The sequence below is a fragment of the Oculina patagonica genome, chromosome 5 (genome assembly GCF_052425735.1).
Source record: "Oculina patagonica isolate OP01 chromosome 5, crgOcupat, whole genome shotgun sequence".
In the NCBI taxonomy this organism is placed as follows: domain Eukaryota; kingdom Metazoa; phylum Cnidaria; class Anthozoa; order Scleractinia; family Oculinidae; genus Oculina; species Oculina patagonica.
The window spans coordinates 12,077,511-12,093,523 of NC_135762.1; the positions used below are offsets into that span (position 1 = coordinate 12,077,511).

Genomic DNA, 16,013 nt, shown 5'->3' on the forward strand with positions numbered 1-16,013 from the left:
ACTTGCAGGAGTGCAGAAAAACGCCTGATCTGAGGTTAAACCGAACGCCCAACCAGTGATCAGAGAGGTTTTATTTTTTTTCTTAATACAGGACTTTTCATGATATCTCTGTGATACAGTGTTTTCTTAAACACAGATTAGTAGCTGAGGCTAACGGTTTGTTTGGGGCATATCGTCCACTAAAACCCAGTGGTACAGTCAGTAGATTTTTTGTAAAAGCGATTTTGAAGCGCGAGACTGGAATGACAACTAAGCAATCTCCTAAAACACACATGCTACAAACTTTACATTTGGAACGAAATGTTTCATGGTTTCGCATAATTAAACAGTTATCAGCGCGGATTTAACATACGCGGATTTCTTCACCAATGGCACGATAGTATTGAGTTAAATTTTATTTTTAAATTAAAAAAAATCCGTTTTGTGCAGTACAGACAACAAAAAAACAACAATTTATTAGCATATTTCTAGTACACAAATTTAATTGCTAAGAAATAATTCTAGTGTAAATATATCGGTTAACACACCGTATACATAATGTCCGTTTGATGTTATAACTAATATTCATGTTCTCTGCGTACGCTTTAACCTATCAGCTCACAATAAAGCCTACTTGTCACCATTCACACGTGATCTGTGAACAGCCCCAGGCTTCCGCGTGCTTCTAGATACTCTTCTACTCAAACCAAAGTGAGAAACAAAATACCGTTCTCATAAAATAAGATATTCTCTCTTTCAACAAAGATGTCATTACTTTGTGATCTCACCTTCCAACAAAGGAAATTATTAAACAGTTCATCCCTAATAAGACTAGAAAAACATTCAAGACAAAAATAAAGTTAAACACCGCTGGACATATTCTTTTTTTTATTGCATGCTATTACATACACTTACACTTACTGTTAAATACTCTTCCTTACTTACAGTTCCACATATTTACTTTACTTACACATAAGTACTATATTTACACACTCATTTACATATACTTGTACTAACGCTACTATTACATGGAAAAATTAAATACTTCCTTACACTTAGTTACAGGGAAAAAAGATAAGAAAGATAATCACCTATTTACTTCTTAAACATTTTGTTTCATTCTTACAGCATACGTTATTTTTATTTCATTAATTTAGTTGTGGAAAGTTAATTGAAGAAAAAAAGATTTCTTTTTTCTTTTTTCATATTATTTGTTTTGAGAGCGGTAAGAACAAACTAGATGGCGGCTAATATAAGACAAAAAAGATATTAGAAATTTCGCTGTTCTCTCCACATCCAGGCGTAAAGGGAGACGACTAAAATAGATAAATCGTCCAAAATAAAGAAGAGCTATTGTTCTTTTTCAGCGAGGAAAGCTCCCCATTTTTTTGTTAAATTTTGCTAAAAGCCCATGTTTAAGTGAAAAGCGTCTTTCTACTTCCAAGCAAGTGAAAAAGTTCTTGACAAAAAGTTCACGTTAGGGGCAGTGGTGCATTGATTTTGCCCAAAAAATGTGATATCTGCTTATTAAAAGGGCGTGGTGGAAGAGGAGATCGGAAGCGTCTTCCACAAATCCCAAGCATGACTGGAGGGTGAAACGTTTTGTCGAAAAACAGGAGAAGGTACCCAGTCAGTCTTTAACTTCGTTCCAAAAAAGTTTGACTTGAGGACATTCCCAAAAGAGATGTAGTAGGGTTTCCGTTGAACTTTCACAGAAAGAACACAGCTCGCTTGATATCAGCCCAATTTTGAAAAGATATCTGTTTGTGGAAATTCGTCGATGGAGTAGTTTAAACTGAAAAATTTGCAGTTCGGATTCGCGAGTGCATAGAAAAGGCAGATTTGGCAGCAATTTTGTAATCACAATTTAGCAGGGTAATTGGTCTCCAGTTTTTCAAATACTGTCGAGGTTTGTTTTTCTTTGGTAACAGAGTTATTAATCCTCTTCTCTGCGAGATTGAAAGATAACCTTTGGAAAATGATAGATTTAAGGCATCTATTAAAAAAGTTGACACGTCTTCCCAAAAGAGTTTATAAAATTCTGCCGGTAGGCTATCAGTCCCAGGAGATTTACCTGAATCCATTGTTTTTAGGCTTTCTAAGCACTCTTCTGCGGATAGCATACCTTCGCAGGACAGTTTTTGGTTGCAATTTAGCTTTATCTCATTGTGCTCTGGGAAAAAAGTATCTTCTATGGTGTTGCAGACATTTTGAACTATTCTTAAAGAATAGAGGGACTCATAAATTTTTTTGGCTTCGTCGAGTATTTCTGTGTCTTTAGATACTCTCACGTTGCCTTCGGTTTTAAGATTTCTTATAGTTTTACAGTTGAAGTGCCGCTTTTCCAAGCTATGAAAGTATTTGGTATTTCTTTCACCCTCATTATACCATTTTACTTTGGATCGCAATATGGCCCCTTCAGTTTGGTAGCGGATTATATCTTCCATATATTGTCTCTTTATTCTTAATTTTGCGTGAAGGGATTTTTTATCTGCTTCTGAGAGATTTTGCTGATCAATTTCTTTTTCGAGTGCTGAAATTTCCTTTTCTAAATTACATTCTTTTTGTCGTGAGCGTGCTTTTTTCGCCTTGGCATATTTAATAGTAGCGGCTCTAATTTCCATCTTAATTACATCCCACAATAGAATTTTGTCAACTTCATGGTGACCTTTATATTCCTTCTGTTCCTTTGAAACATCTCCTATGGTTTTCTTTATTTAAAATTCTATGTACTCGTTTTCTGATAGAAAATGCGTATTACTTTCCAGAAGCCTGGTCCTCTGGGGTTGGTAGCGGCACTGATTCTAACAGTAATCATACAGTGGTCAGTTCGGTACCCGGGAAGGATCTCAGCTTCAAAAACGCCGTTTGTACAGAGAGAATCACTTATCAAAAAATAATCCAAGCGGCATTGAATTTCAGGATTTGTCCTTTTCCATGTATAGCGCATAATGTCCGGATTATGGATTCGCGAGATATCTGCAAGCTCGAATTTTTCTTTAAGGGTTAACATTTCATCTCTTGATTTCCAGTGCGTTGTGGGAGCACCGCCTTTTTTATCTTTTTGAATGTCGCAAACTAGATTGGAGTCACCACCAAAAACTATTAAGTCACATTCGAAAGAAGACATTTTTTCACCGACAACCCTGAAGAAAGAAGGGACGTCGTTGTTTGGCGCGTAGATGTTCACAAGTGTTACTGTTCTTTCTTCGGTTTCTACATCAGCGATAATGAATCCACCCCCAGGGTCCGTTAAGCATTTCTGTATTTTGAATTGAAAGCTGTTATTGAATAAGATGCCAACACCTGCCTTAGAGCTGGAAAATTTCGTAAATATGGTTGAGTACCCCCATTCGGAGCGCCAATAAATTCCGGGTTTTTTTGTGCTGTGCACTTCCTATAAGAAGTAGATAGAGAATTGCTTCTTCTTCAACCATAAGAAGGTTTCTCTTCGCTTCTTATCGTTGGACAAACCCCTTACATTCAGGGAGCAAATTATCATATCGTCACCTCGCATTAACGTTTGCATTATATACCCAAAAAGGAATGTCAGTCCCTTCGCAGGAGGTGTCGAGAGAACAGCTATTCAATAAACCGATTTGGTGATTATCATAAAAGGTACAGTTATGTAAATTTGGACGCAACAAGGGGAAAGGAAAACATTGAATCATACACGAATATATACACACACAAAAGCTTAAAATAATGAAAATCGGTCTGGGAAGCAGCACTGAAAGTCGATCTTTCAATCACAACCTATATATGCCGATGCTAATATCACCCTAGCTCCTTATCAATGGTAGCAAAATATATAAAGTTAAATATTAAATAAAGTTGTTGCAAAAGGATATAATTATGAGTATGAATAAAGTTAATAAAGTTAACTCTTGGTTACTCCAAAGGCCGTCCTGGGGCGATATATTTGCCGTTGACAAATAGCTTATCCGGATGTGCTTTGCTGAAATAAGCCGTGTGGCCTCTCTGTCGAGCTTCTTTAAATTTCTGCATTTGCTCTTTCCTGAGATCGTACAGTTCCTTCGGGATGTCGTCAAAAACATGGAGGATCTCGCTATCTTTGAGGTGTTTTCGAACCTGTTCCATGACGAATTCTCGGTCGGAGTATCAGAGAAACCTCGTGATGATTGGGCGAGACTTTGGAGGGTTTGGCTTTCTTAAACGGTGCACTCTCTGAAACTCGATTTTTTTCGCGTGGGCGATCAATTTTAAGCTGGTCTTCGAGGAATTTATAAATAATTTCCTTTGTGTTCTCTGGTGCATCGTTTATGTTTGCATCGATGTTTTCTGGGATGCCAAAAAATTTGAGATTCTCCCGCCTCGAGTAGTTCTCCATGTACATCAGTTGTTTCTTCAACTCGTATACGTCGTTCTTAAGTTTTTTGTTCTCGCGTTGTAAATCGCTTATATCATCCTCGGCATATTCCATAACTTCCTGTAGCTCCTCAAAATTCTTTTTCAGCTTCTTCTGTTGGTTATTTACGGTGGCTCAACTGGATTTTCCAGGGGTAACACCGCTCAAGTTTGAGAATTGACTACGTCGCCATTAACAATGCTATCGAAAAACGATCACCACAGTTGTATTAGATAAAGATGAAATTTTTTTATGACCAGTGTTATATTGACATCGGAGTTGCCATAGCGACGAAATGACGTCATTACGTTTTTTACTTTCGCTCGTATTGCTCGGCACCAGGAGATTTTTTCGAAAATCGCTTAAAGGAGCTTGTACCACACATAGCTGCCTCGATGTTGGCAAAGTTTGAACAAATTCTATGAGAGCGTTTTCGAAATATTTTCGGATGAAGTTTTTCGGGCCTATAAATACAGTCAAAAACATACTAACGAGAAAAAGGGGTAATATCTAAAGAAAACGACGCGCCTGTGGATTGAAATTTCATCTTATAGTAGTTTGATTCCATTTAAAATCGTGTGTGAAACAGTGGTGGGGATTGCTTTGGTCGATTGCAAGAAAAAAGAATTTTAAGAGCCTGCGTCCAGGTGCTCTTGTTGCCATTTTTGTATATAATTTGGTCTCTGCCTACAAAAAAGACAATAAATTAAAAAACACTCGATGAATTTTTTTAAAAATTTGACAAACTTGAGGTTTGTCATCAATTGATATAGCTTGCAAGTTTCAAGCTCATTGAAAACATTTAAGGAAGTAAAATTGGGCCTCCAATGTACTGATTTTTTCTCGAAGATTTCCTGTTTACAAGCGAGTGTCCTCATTATTCACGGGTATTGTTTTCAATTGTCATATCTACGTGCACCACTCCAGCAAAAAAAAGTATTTGCATTAAACAGGACGCTCGATTGCTTTCCGAAAATTTTTCCGAAGCATGCTAATCTGCCTTGGGGTGAGAATAGCAATGACAATATATGCAGAATAATAGCTTTCGTTTTCTGGACAGAGGTCCTTGACATCAATAGCCGGACAAATGCTGTTACAATTTTTTAAGCAATATAAGCATGTTTCGGAAAATTGTTCGGAAAGCAGTCGAGCGTCCTATTTAATGCACATGAATTTTTTTGCTGAAGTCGTGCACGTGGATATGAAACTTGAAAACAATACCCGTGAATAATGAGGACACTCGCTTGTAAACACGAAATCTGCGAGAAAAAAACAGTACATTGGAGGCCCAATTTTACTGCCTTAAATGTTTTCAATGAGCTTGAAACTTGCAAGCTATATCAATTGATGACAAACCTCAAGGTTGTCAAATTTTTAAAAAAATTCATCGAGTGGTTTTAAATTTATTATCACTTTTGTAGGCATAGAACAAATTATAAACAAAAATGGCAGCAAGAGCACCTGAACGCACGCTTATCAAATTCTTTTTTCTCGCAATCGACCAAAGCAATCCCCACCACTGTTTCACATACGATTTTAAATGGAATCAAACTACTATAAGATGAAATTGCAATTCACAGGCGCGTCGTTTTCTTTAGATATTACCCCATTTTCTCGTTAGTATATTTTTGACTGTATTTATAGGCCCGAAAACTTCATCCGAAAATATTTCGAAAACGCTCTCATAGAATTTGTTCAAACTTTGCCAACATCGAGGCGGCCATGTGTGGTACAAGCTCCTATGAGCGATTTTCGAAAAAATCTCCTGATGCCGAGTAATACGAGCGAAAGTAAAAAACGCAATGACGTCATTTCGTCGCTATGGCAACTCTGATGTCAATATAACACTGGTCATAAAAAAAATTCATCTTTATCTAATACAACTGTGGTGATCGTTTTTCGATAGCATTGTTATTGGCGACGTAGTTAATTCTCAAACTTGAGCGGTGTTACCCCTTGAAAATCCAGTTGAGCCACCTTACGACTTTAACCTCTGAGTCCAATCTACTTATTGTCTCTTCGATATTCGCCATTCGCGTATGGACCTCATTGAGTTGAGCTTCAATGACATCAAGCTTTTCTAGCTTCTTCAAAATTGCCTCAATTTTAACGCCTAGGGCGTCCACCATGTTGATTGCTTCGAATACTTCGTCAGCCCCGGATTTCGATCTTTTTTCGTCCGGGGAGTTATTAGACTCTGGAGATGATGACGAAGAAGTTATTGGTCTGTCCTTTCGCTTTGGAGGCATCAAAATTCTTCATTTAAGGATTTAAAACATGACCAAAGAGAAGGAGCTCGACGAAACACGTTTACTCCGCCGCCATGTTCGTTCCAGACCCTGGACATATTCCTTGCTTGTCCACTCGTGGTTTATATCACATAACTTTAACACAACAAAACCAGAACTGTGGCTGACAAAAATTAATGCCTAGTCAGCATTCTTAATGAGATATAAAAAAAGGAACTGTAACCAAACAGAAGTGATGACCTGCTGTGCTTTGCGATTTCCATTTTGGGTGCCATGGCAACCATAATTTAATCAGTTTCAATCGTCAATTATCATGCAAATATTACAGTCAGTCAGTCAATCATTTCCGTATTTTATACAACCATCCCGTTGGTTGGATTAACAAGGTATCGCTGTACTAACGGGCAAAAAACCTCAATTTGCTAAAATATCTTTTTTCATATGATTATCGTAGTGTTCAAGAAGTAGTGCTCGACTTGCTAACTCCTCCAAACAAATCCAACATTCAAAGTGGCCTTGCTCGAGTTCTTGCATGTTGGCTACTGCTGTAGCACCCTTACAGACTGATTGAGTGTTACAGTTTGTACTGACATCATCAAACGTAATAGACTCATTGGAACAATGTGCATAATTGAAAGTCATCTCTCTTGTGTGGGAGTTTTCATGTCTTTTTAAATGTTCCTTTTGGCTAAAACTCTTACCACACTGTTTGCAATCAAAAGGCCTCACCCCTGTTTGCAATCTTTGATGTCTTTGCATATTTCCTAGTCGACTGAAACACTTGCCACACTGTTTGCATACGTAAGGCTTTTTGCCTGTGTGAAGTCTTTCATGAGTCCTCAAATTTCCTACTGTGCTAAAACTCTTACCACACTGTTTGCATTCATAAGGTTTGTCCCCTGAGTGGACTCTTTCATGTCTCCGTAAATCTGCTGTTGTGCTAAAACACTTGGCACACTGTTTGCATTCATAAGGCTTTTCCCCTGAGTGGACTCTTTCATGTCTCCGTAAAGCTCCTGTTGTGCTTAAACACTTGCCACACTGTTTGCAATTATGAGGCTTTTCCCCTGAGTGGACTCTTTCATGTCTCCGTAAAGCTCCTGTTGTGCTTAAACACTTGCCGCACTGTTTGCACACATAAGGCTTCTCGCCACTGTGGAGTCTCTCATGAGTCCGCAAATTGCTTGCTTGGCTAAAACACTTGCCACACTGTTTGCATTCAAAAGGCTTCTCACCAGTATGAACCCTTTCATGAATTCTCAAATTTGTCAGGCTAAAACACTTGCCGCACTGTTTGCATTTGTAAGATGTATTCATTGTGTGCAGTCTTTCATGTGTCCTTAGCTTTTGCTTTTGCATCTTCGAATTCATGTGTCCGTCTGGAAATAAAAAAAAAAAACATGAAATCGTTCCAAAACAATTCATCTGCTTGCCACAAAGGCACTTACTTCTTAATACGTACATACTACTTGGCTATGGGTATCATACCCATATGGCCACAACATACTGTAGTAGTGCCAATATTGAGAGTGATGATCTGGTTTATTTCCCACTCACTAATGAGGTGTTAATATTTCAGGTGTCTTAGTAAAACATTGTAGTAGGGTCATATGTGTAAGGTACAATTCATATTTTATGAGCATGGGGGTGGGGTGGGGGCTGGGAAAGGATGTTGGGATTTGAGGGTGAAGCATGCAAAAGATATGGCTTCGAAAGGGGGGGGGGGGGGCTCAGGGCTTGAGACTAACGGTAGCCAACTAACCAAAGGCTAGTAATAATATTTAGATTTTGGCTAAAAGGTTTTTAGCCGTTTTGGCTGGTAAAATACTTGGAAAAGTCAACAGTTTTTGATAGAAATCAATATATCTGAATAGTGAAAAATTAATTTTGGCTAGAACAATCTGACATATCACTAGCCAATAAACCAGCGAGTTAAAAAGTAAGTCTCGAGCCCTGGAACTTAAAAAAACTGTCCCTAAATGCTGTAGTTGCAGTGTCTATATAACAGCACAAAAATGAATCAAAAAGAAATGAGTGAATAAAGGGAGGCAAAGGGGGCACCTCCTGGCCCCCGCCCTCTTTCCTTGTTTTTTTTTTAATTGCAACCAACCATCATTATTGTAGAGTCAGGGCTGTGTTGTGAGTATGGGTCAAACTTCCACTCTTGCCATTTTTTTTTTCTGCCCAACCATCCTAATTTTTTTTTGGATCAGCCTCTGTTCATGTACCACTCTTCACAAGTAAAAAGAATTTGAATTTTAGTTAACAACAGTATCATTCTCCCTTAGTTTTCAAAAAGAATTTTTAAATCCCAATTAAAAGCTAGTTGCCATTTAAACAATACCACATTACACCGGAGATGATGGAATTACATCATGTTTGTTATTTTAATAGCAAACCACCATCTACAGTGAGTTAATAAGCTCTTAAAGTTAAACTGTAGGTTATGCAATTTTGTGTCCAAGTTTTAAGCTAGAATAGTGCACCAAATTTTAATTTGGTTACATGATTATACAGCTGTATAACCACAGGCAGACCACCCTAAGTGTTACATCTCTGTTGACATACAAGATCGCCCAACTATAGAAATTAAAATAAATCTATGGCAGTATGAATAAATCACTGAACTATACATATTTAAACTCATCTCGATCCAAATGCTTCAGTTAAGTTAAATGAAATGACAGTGGACTCGTGTGTGGCGTTTTATCTGCCTTTCCATGCCTTTTAAAGCGTTATTTCACTGAATCTATGGCAGTTATGAATAAATCACTGAACAATACATATTTAAACTCATCTTAATCCGAATACTTCAGTTATTAATAAGTTAAATGAAAATGTTAGTCGACTCATGTGTGGCGTTTTATCTGCCTTTTAAAAGCGTTATTTCACTGAATCGCTTTCAACCATTGGCTTCTTCTTGCCTTGAAAACACACTAAATGTGTATTGTTCAGTGCCTTATTCATAACCGCCATGGAGATTTAATTGTGAACACTTAGGGTGGTCTCCCTGTGGTATAACCAAGTGACAAAACATACCGTATTTACATGTTTTCTTGGTCAGACAAAACAAAATTGTGGTCGGACGTCACCAAAAACAAAAAGGTTGCATTTTTTCATTGTTGCTGTAAAATGATTTACAATCAAAAAATTGTCTGGACATCATGTCCAACAACACTTAGGTTTTCGTCAGATGTGACCAAATTTTGGTCGGCCAATTTCCGTTGACCGACTATTATTTGCAGCTCTGCTCTCCCTCAAGAAATTTGGCTTATGAATTTATTAATGAGCAAGGGTCCTGCATAACCCTTGTGTTTGCACTGTCAAATTAATCAAAAGGGTTTCTTCAGGCTGTTCACTAGCACTTTTGACCTAGTGAAAATAAAAATCGGAGTTGTAGGCAGAGTCATAAGCTCGACGGAATCAAAGTCGAAAGAATCAGAACATTTCCACATTCTTCCAATCCCCCTTTGAAATACTATACAATTATATTTCCTCCACGACGACATAAATTGACTTTGACAGTGCAAAACACTGCCTGAAAGCAGAGCGAAAGAAGCGTGTGCACATGCAACATAAACAAAATTTACCACAGGCTCAATGGCATTTATTATATTCGTTTGCGATACACTATGCTTCTGTTGTGCGATGTCTAAACTGAAGATGCGCCCGCTATCGATATTTTATCCGTCCTACCAAGATAGATGCGACATGTGAGATAAATTTACAGCAGATTCAGGTCGAGCTTTTAGCAGTCTCAGTTGTCACGTTCGTTGTCACGGATGTTTGATTACGTTGCGAGGCAAAACAACAGAAGTTGCCAGGTGGGAATGACAACGTTCTGTCTGGGAAAAAGCACATTGTCACTCGTCCAGCGACAATTACTAGAAGGAATGTCAGACAACTCGCCCCCAATTTTGCCTACTACTTTTGCTAACGAACAGGTTGCCAAAGTTGTCTCTCTTTGCACAAGCTTTAAGAAAGAGAAATACTTAGGTTTTCACTATCTTTTATCAAAACACAAGTCGGGGACAAATAATATTGTCTTACGATTGGGGGCAAGTTGTCTGGGGCGAATTTTCTGGGGGGGGGGGGCGAGTCGTCCTGATACCACTAGAAGAGGTATTTGTGTCTTGGATCTTATTATAGCGATTGAAATCAAGATAGAATACACAAAGAATAACTCCAGTTTTAGTCACTGGACGAGTGACAACGTGCTTTTTCCCAGACTGAACGTTGTCATTCCCGCCTAGCAACGTCTGTCACTTTGCCTCGCAACGCAATCAATCAACCGTGACAACGAACGCCACAACTGAGACCTGAATCCTCTGTAATTCACCAGACGAATCTACTTCGATTTCTACGTCGCACAGTCGTCGAATTTAATTGCTAGATGGTCCTTGAATTAAATTCGTCGGAATTAAATTCAACGTTTGTGCGACGTATAATTAAACAGGGCCTAAGAGTTTGCTGTATAAAATTTTACGTTATAGTTCCAACCAGGATCGAAAACTTTACAAGGTTCCGAAAAAGCGTCACTATGTCACTTCAAATCCCAGATGAAGTAAATGTTTATATGATTGTGAATCGACGAAGCACACGATCTGTTTCACTTTTCAACAGAACAGTCATTCAGTTGAACTCAAGCAAAACAGCGAGCAAAAATGCATAGCAATATGGGGTGAGCGCTCTGTACGCGATTGAAAGCGATCGAGTATTAATGTCTGGGTCATGTATCTTAGCACAATGGAATCTGGCAATATGTCCATAAATGCATTTTAACGACTTCTTACCTTCACAAGGAGAATCCTTTGCTATTAACTCGATCAAAACCAACACTTCTGCAAGCTTACAACTTACAAGCTTTTTCTTTGTTCTTGTCGCGCGCGATCGTGTTGATAACGCTGACCAAAAGCATCGCGGGACAAGAACGTCAGGAAAAGTATGAATTACTTATTTGGATTGGACTCGGGGACTAATAGAAGCGCGGAAAAACGCCTGATCTGAGGTTAAACCTAACGCCCAATCAGGGGTCAGAGAGCTTTTAATTTTTAATACAGGACTTTTCATGATATTTCTGTGATACAGTGTTTTCTTAAACCCTCATAAGAAGCTAAGCTGAGGCTAGTGAATTCGAAAATGTATTCCTTGATCGTTACAATGCTAAATAGCAAAAATTTCAGAGTTTGCATGGGAATTAAGAGAACTTGTAATACCCCCAAACTGAAATGCAGTTTTCGACTGTGCGTAAGCCTATCATGTGATGCACGTCAGAACTGTATAACTCCCCAGGGTGAACAAAACTCACTAACTCCGTAGGGCGACGATAGCTTAAACTTTGGACTTGCATGTGATCAGGACGTGTGGCTTGAAACTAGGTTTTGACATGAAGTAATTCGAAGTTGTGGAAAAAAGCTTAGCTTTTATATTTCAATGACTTGTTTGTAGTCAGGAGGCTTTGGGAGTAACAATTGAAATAATTATAATTTGTTCATGCAAAAATTTGAATTGAGTCACAGAAGGATATATCTCAATGCAAATTCAAAAGTTCAAAGTGCCTTAATTTCTTTCTCCAGCATTCTGGTACATTTGTTTTAAATGAAACTTTTAGTCTTCTTAGCCTTGACCAATGATGTGTATTCAGTTAAACTCCTTTAATATCCACCTTCTAACCTCACAATAGTCATTCCGAATATTACTGGTAAGAGCAACCTTAATTTGATCAACATATAGCCGTGTTATGCGATAATAAACCTCTCTTATCCTTCAACTGGCCCTAAATTATTAATTAACGCACCCAAATTACACAGAATTCTTAAAGATTGCAGCCTCAGACACAGGTAACTGAAGTTTTTTTCACATTTCATTGTTAATGCAATTTTAAAACTGAGGTAAATAATTATTTCTCATAAATCAATGCACCATCTATAAATGTATGAGCTAGCAAGGCATGAACCCAAAGTTTAAATTGCAAGCGTGGGCTGCCTGAGGTTCCCTGCAACCAATTTTGTTAAGTCGTATGGATTAGAAAAACAGACTGTATATATCAGGCTATGAAACTACCTCACAAGTGTCCAAAACATCTCTAAGCATTCGTAGACTTGAAATAATGTATTTACCAGAACCAAGTGAAAAATCTGAAGAACATTTCCACTCATTTTTGTCAGTATCGTAAACCTGCAACATCATTTCTCGGGTGTCACCTTGTCCAAAGTCCCCGAACACAAACATTTTGCCTTTGAAACTGACAGCACTGGTGCAGCCTCTTGGAGCAACCATACTTGGGATAATAGTCCACATGTTGGTGGCTGGATCATACATTTCACAGGACTTTGAATACGGCACTCCAATTCTAAGACCTCCAAAAATGAACACCTTCCCCCTTACACTTGCACCACAAGCAGTTGACCTTTTCTCACAAGTTGACGCAATCTGACTCCAGGAGTTTGCTTCAGAATCAAACCTTTCAACAATATTCAGATGCCTACCTCCATTTATACGCATACCCCCAACTGCATACAGGTATCTTCCGTCAGCCACTGCACATACAGCACATCGGTTGTTACAGAGGGGAGGCATCTCCTGCCACTGATTGGTTTCTGGATTGTATCTCTGAACAGAGTTCAAGGGTTCATCATCGTGATTCACTCCACCAATGGTATACAGGTAACCTTGGAAGGTTACAACAGTCGTAAGCTTGATGGCCAGTGCTGGAGGCTTCATTGAAGACCATTTGTTAACCAAAGGATCATAGCGCAGAGCTGCGTGACCAATTCTGTTTCCTCCAATGTAATACAGTTTACCGTGACAGGCACTCATGGCGTGACAAAATTGGTCCCGTTCTGACAACATCCTCGCCAGTGAGTACCACTTGTTCTGTGCAGGAATGTAACACAACGTTTCCTCCCCTCCACAAGCAATAATGGCATCTTCATGAGTCTTCAGACAATTCCGAGGTGACTGGGCAAAATAACACTCTTCAGTGCCGTTAAACACGAGTTTCATGGTGTCTAACACTAAATTTGAGCAATCGAAATTTTCTTTCACCAAGGGATGAGAAAGAATGGTGTTGAAAACATAGTCACGCGACACGTAAACACAACGAACGTGACGGAACAAGTCGATAAAACAATGCCGTATTTTACTGCCATTTCTATCCATCCACTTCACAATTACCTGGAACACTTCCTCCTCGCTTTTCACAATGATTTCATCGCTTGAAATCCACTGCTCAACTTGTTTGATGCTCAAATTCTGGAAATCTTCCGTCTGCGTTACAATGAGAAAGTTGACAAGAATAAAATCTCTCGCTGTTTTCTGCAGTTCTTCACAACGATACTTCACGGCACAATAATAAGCTGCAATGCAGTTGTACAAAGACAGTGTCTGTAGAATAACGTTACTGCACAAAGCTTTCAGACTTGGAATAAGAAAATAGTCGGCCAAAGCCAGCAAATCAAATGCATTGTGTTCATTGATATCAACATGTCCTGTGTACAGATACTCCAACACTTCTTCCATCACAGCTTTGCTCGTCTCTTCCAATCGGATCACACCCTCTTTCTTTTCTTTCATGTCGCTGTTAAGAGCGTTGTAAAAGAACGGACTTGCTGCACATAACACGATTCTGTGAGCTTTCAAACGAGCTTGATCGCCACCGGAGCCAACATCCAGAAACACATCACAGAACTGTTCGTTCCTTCGCTGAATATCGAGGCGTTTCATCATTTCCACACAAAACTTAGGCATCTCCATTTCAGGGATCGTTTCTAGTAGAGAATCCATGATCAAGTTCTTGAACGTATTTCAATTTTGGAAATGGCGCGGTCGTGTGCGCGCGAAGTGTTTTTTAAACTGACCCGGGACCATTATGCATTGCGCACCGTAACCAATGTCACCCAACGCTTCTCGCTTGATAAGCGATGCGTGACGACCAGGGGGGAGGGGGGGGGGGGCGAAAACTCCTGAAATTTTCCTTCTGAATCATCCAACAACAAATGACGTCACATCCGGTCAAAAATCGGCGCGGCGCCCGTTTCTGCAAAGTTGAAAAGTGATCAAAAGTGAAGTATCGGTCGAGTGTGATTTTTCCGTATTTGTGAACCAAAACTTTCATGGTATTTTTATATTGTGAGAATATCAGCAAGCTGCAGAGACAATGTTTCGACTTCCTGATCAAAGATTTTGCCAAGAGAGAAACGTTTAGTATCTTTTTTTTTTTAATTAATTAATTTATTGCAACACAAAGAACACTACTTACAACACAAATACATACACTACTTACAATGCTACTTACATTACATTACTTATTACATTGTTTCTTCACTACTTTTATAAACATTTCTTTTTAAATAGTAATATCGCGATATCACGCATTACAATGCCTACTATAACAAATAACATTCTTACAAAGGTTAAGGTAACAGTGTTTTTACAAAATTCAGTTTTTACTATTACAATTAGATCTTAATACTAACTGTATATATTTTTAATTGTCTATTATTTATTCTTCTAGTAGTACTATATAAATATTATGCTTAATAATACAGTTCTAATTATCTAAAAGCTCACGGATGCTCGAACGCCGGACGGTTCCGTAGATAATTTGTTTTAGCACGATTTTAAATGCTAGTAAGCTAAAGGATTCACTTTCTTTGGCTGCTGTGTAGATGTAGTATCGAGCTACAATTAGGCAAAAATTGAGCACGTGGAAAGATCGTTCCTCGGGGTGATATGCATATATTTTATCTTTGTTGGTGAGAGCCACCTTGGGTGAGTTGCAAGAGTTCCACCAAGAGGTAAAGAGGTTCCAGAAAATTTGGACATGCTGACATTCTGCAAGCAAATGTTGTAGCGTTTGTCTTGTTCCACACAATTGACATTCATCATCGTCAGTAATTTTAGCTCTAAAAAGTTTATCACGAGTGTAAAGGATATGGTGGTTTATTTTGAATTGAAACATCGAGAGTTTTATATTTTTTGTGACTTTAAATGGAAGTAGATATACCGCAGAGATGTTCTGATTACTAAAACCGGCCTTGATTAGACGAGATTCTGCTGTAGGTTTTTGGAACGCTTTGGAGACGTAAAATAAACGTGCTTGTTGGCAAGTCCAGAATGAACTGTTGACTGTTGGTTGTGTCGACTGCTCCGTACAAACCAATTCATTTTCTGGATCGCAGTTAAACGCTTCGATTCCCTCCAATACTTTGGAATAGCATTGCACAACCCTTTATAGCATAGAAAATTTGTTTTAATTTTGTATTTTTTGGTAAATTCAGCAAAAGACAAGAACTTTCCTTCATCGTCCAGAATGTCCGCTAGGGTCTTTACGCCAGCGTCGTACCACTTTTTATAAAAGACAGATTCTCAGGCTCTATAGCCTATCATCCCTACGACATCATGGACGAAATACT

The 16,013-nt window shown here is 38.5% G+C and overlaps 2 protein-coding genes across 2 annotated transcripts; both read right to left on the reverse strand.

Annotated features, from left to right (window-relative positions):
• Positions 1–429: 429 nt before the first annotated feature.
• On the reverse strand, positions 430–11,461 carry LOC144655549 (uncharacterized). Its single transcript, XM_078515800.1, has 3 exons — positions 11,391–11,461; positions 6,687–7,976; positions 430–849 (listed from the first exon to the last, which is right to left on the reverse strand). Exon 2 carries the CDS (start codon positions 7,966–7,968, stop codon positions 7,012–7,014), a length of 957 nt encoding a protein of 318 aa, XP_078371926.1. The 5' UTR covers positions 7,969–7,976; positions 11,391–11,461; the 3' UTR covers positions 430–849; positions 6,687–7,011.
• A 213-nt stretch (positions 11,462–11,674) lies between these two features.
• Positions 11,675–14,435, reverse strand: LOC144655524 (kelch-like protein 11). The gene has a single exon (XM_078515766.1). It carries the CDS (start codon positions 14,380–14,382, stop codon positions 12,649–12,651), a length of 1,734 nt encoding a protein of 577 aa, XP_078371892.1. The 5' UTR covers positions 14,383–14,435; the 3' UTR covers positions 11,675–12,648.
• Positions 14,436–16,013: the final 1,578 nt, after the last annotated feature.

Coding starts and splice junctions, on each gene's coding strand:
- LOC144655524 (XM_078515766.1), bottom strand. CDS start 14,382: ATGGATTCTCTACTAGAAACGATCCCTGAAATGGAGATGCCTAAGTTT.
- LOC144655549 (XM_078515800.1), bottom strand. CDS start 7,968: ATGAATTCGAAGATGCAAAAGCAAAAGCTAAGGACACATGAAAGACTG.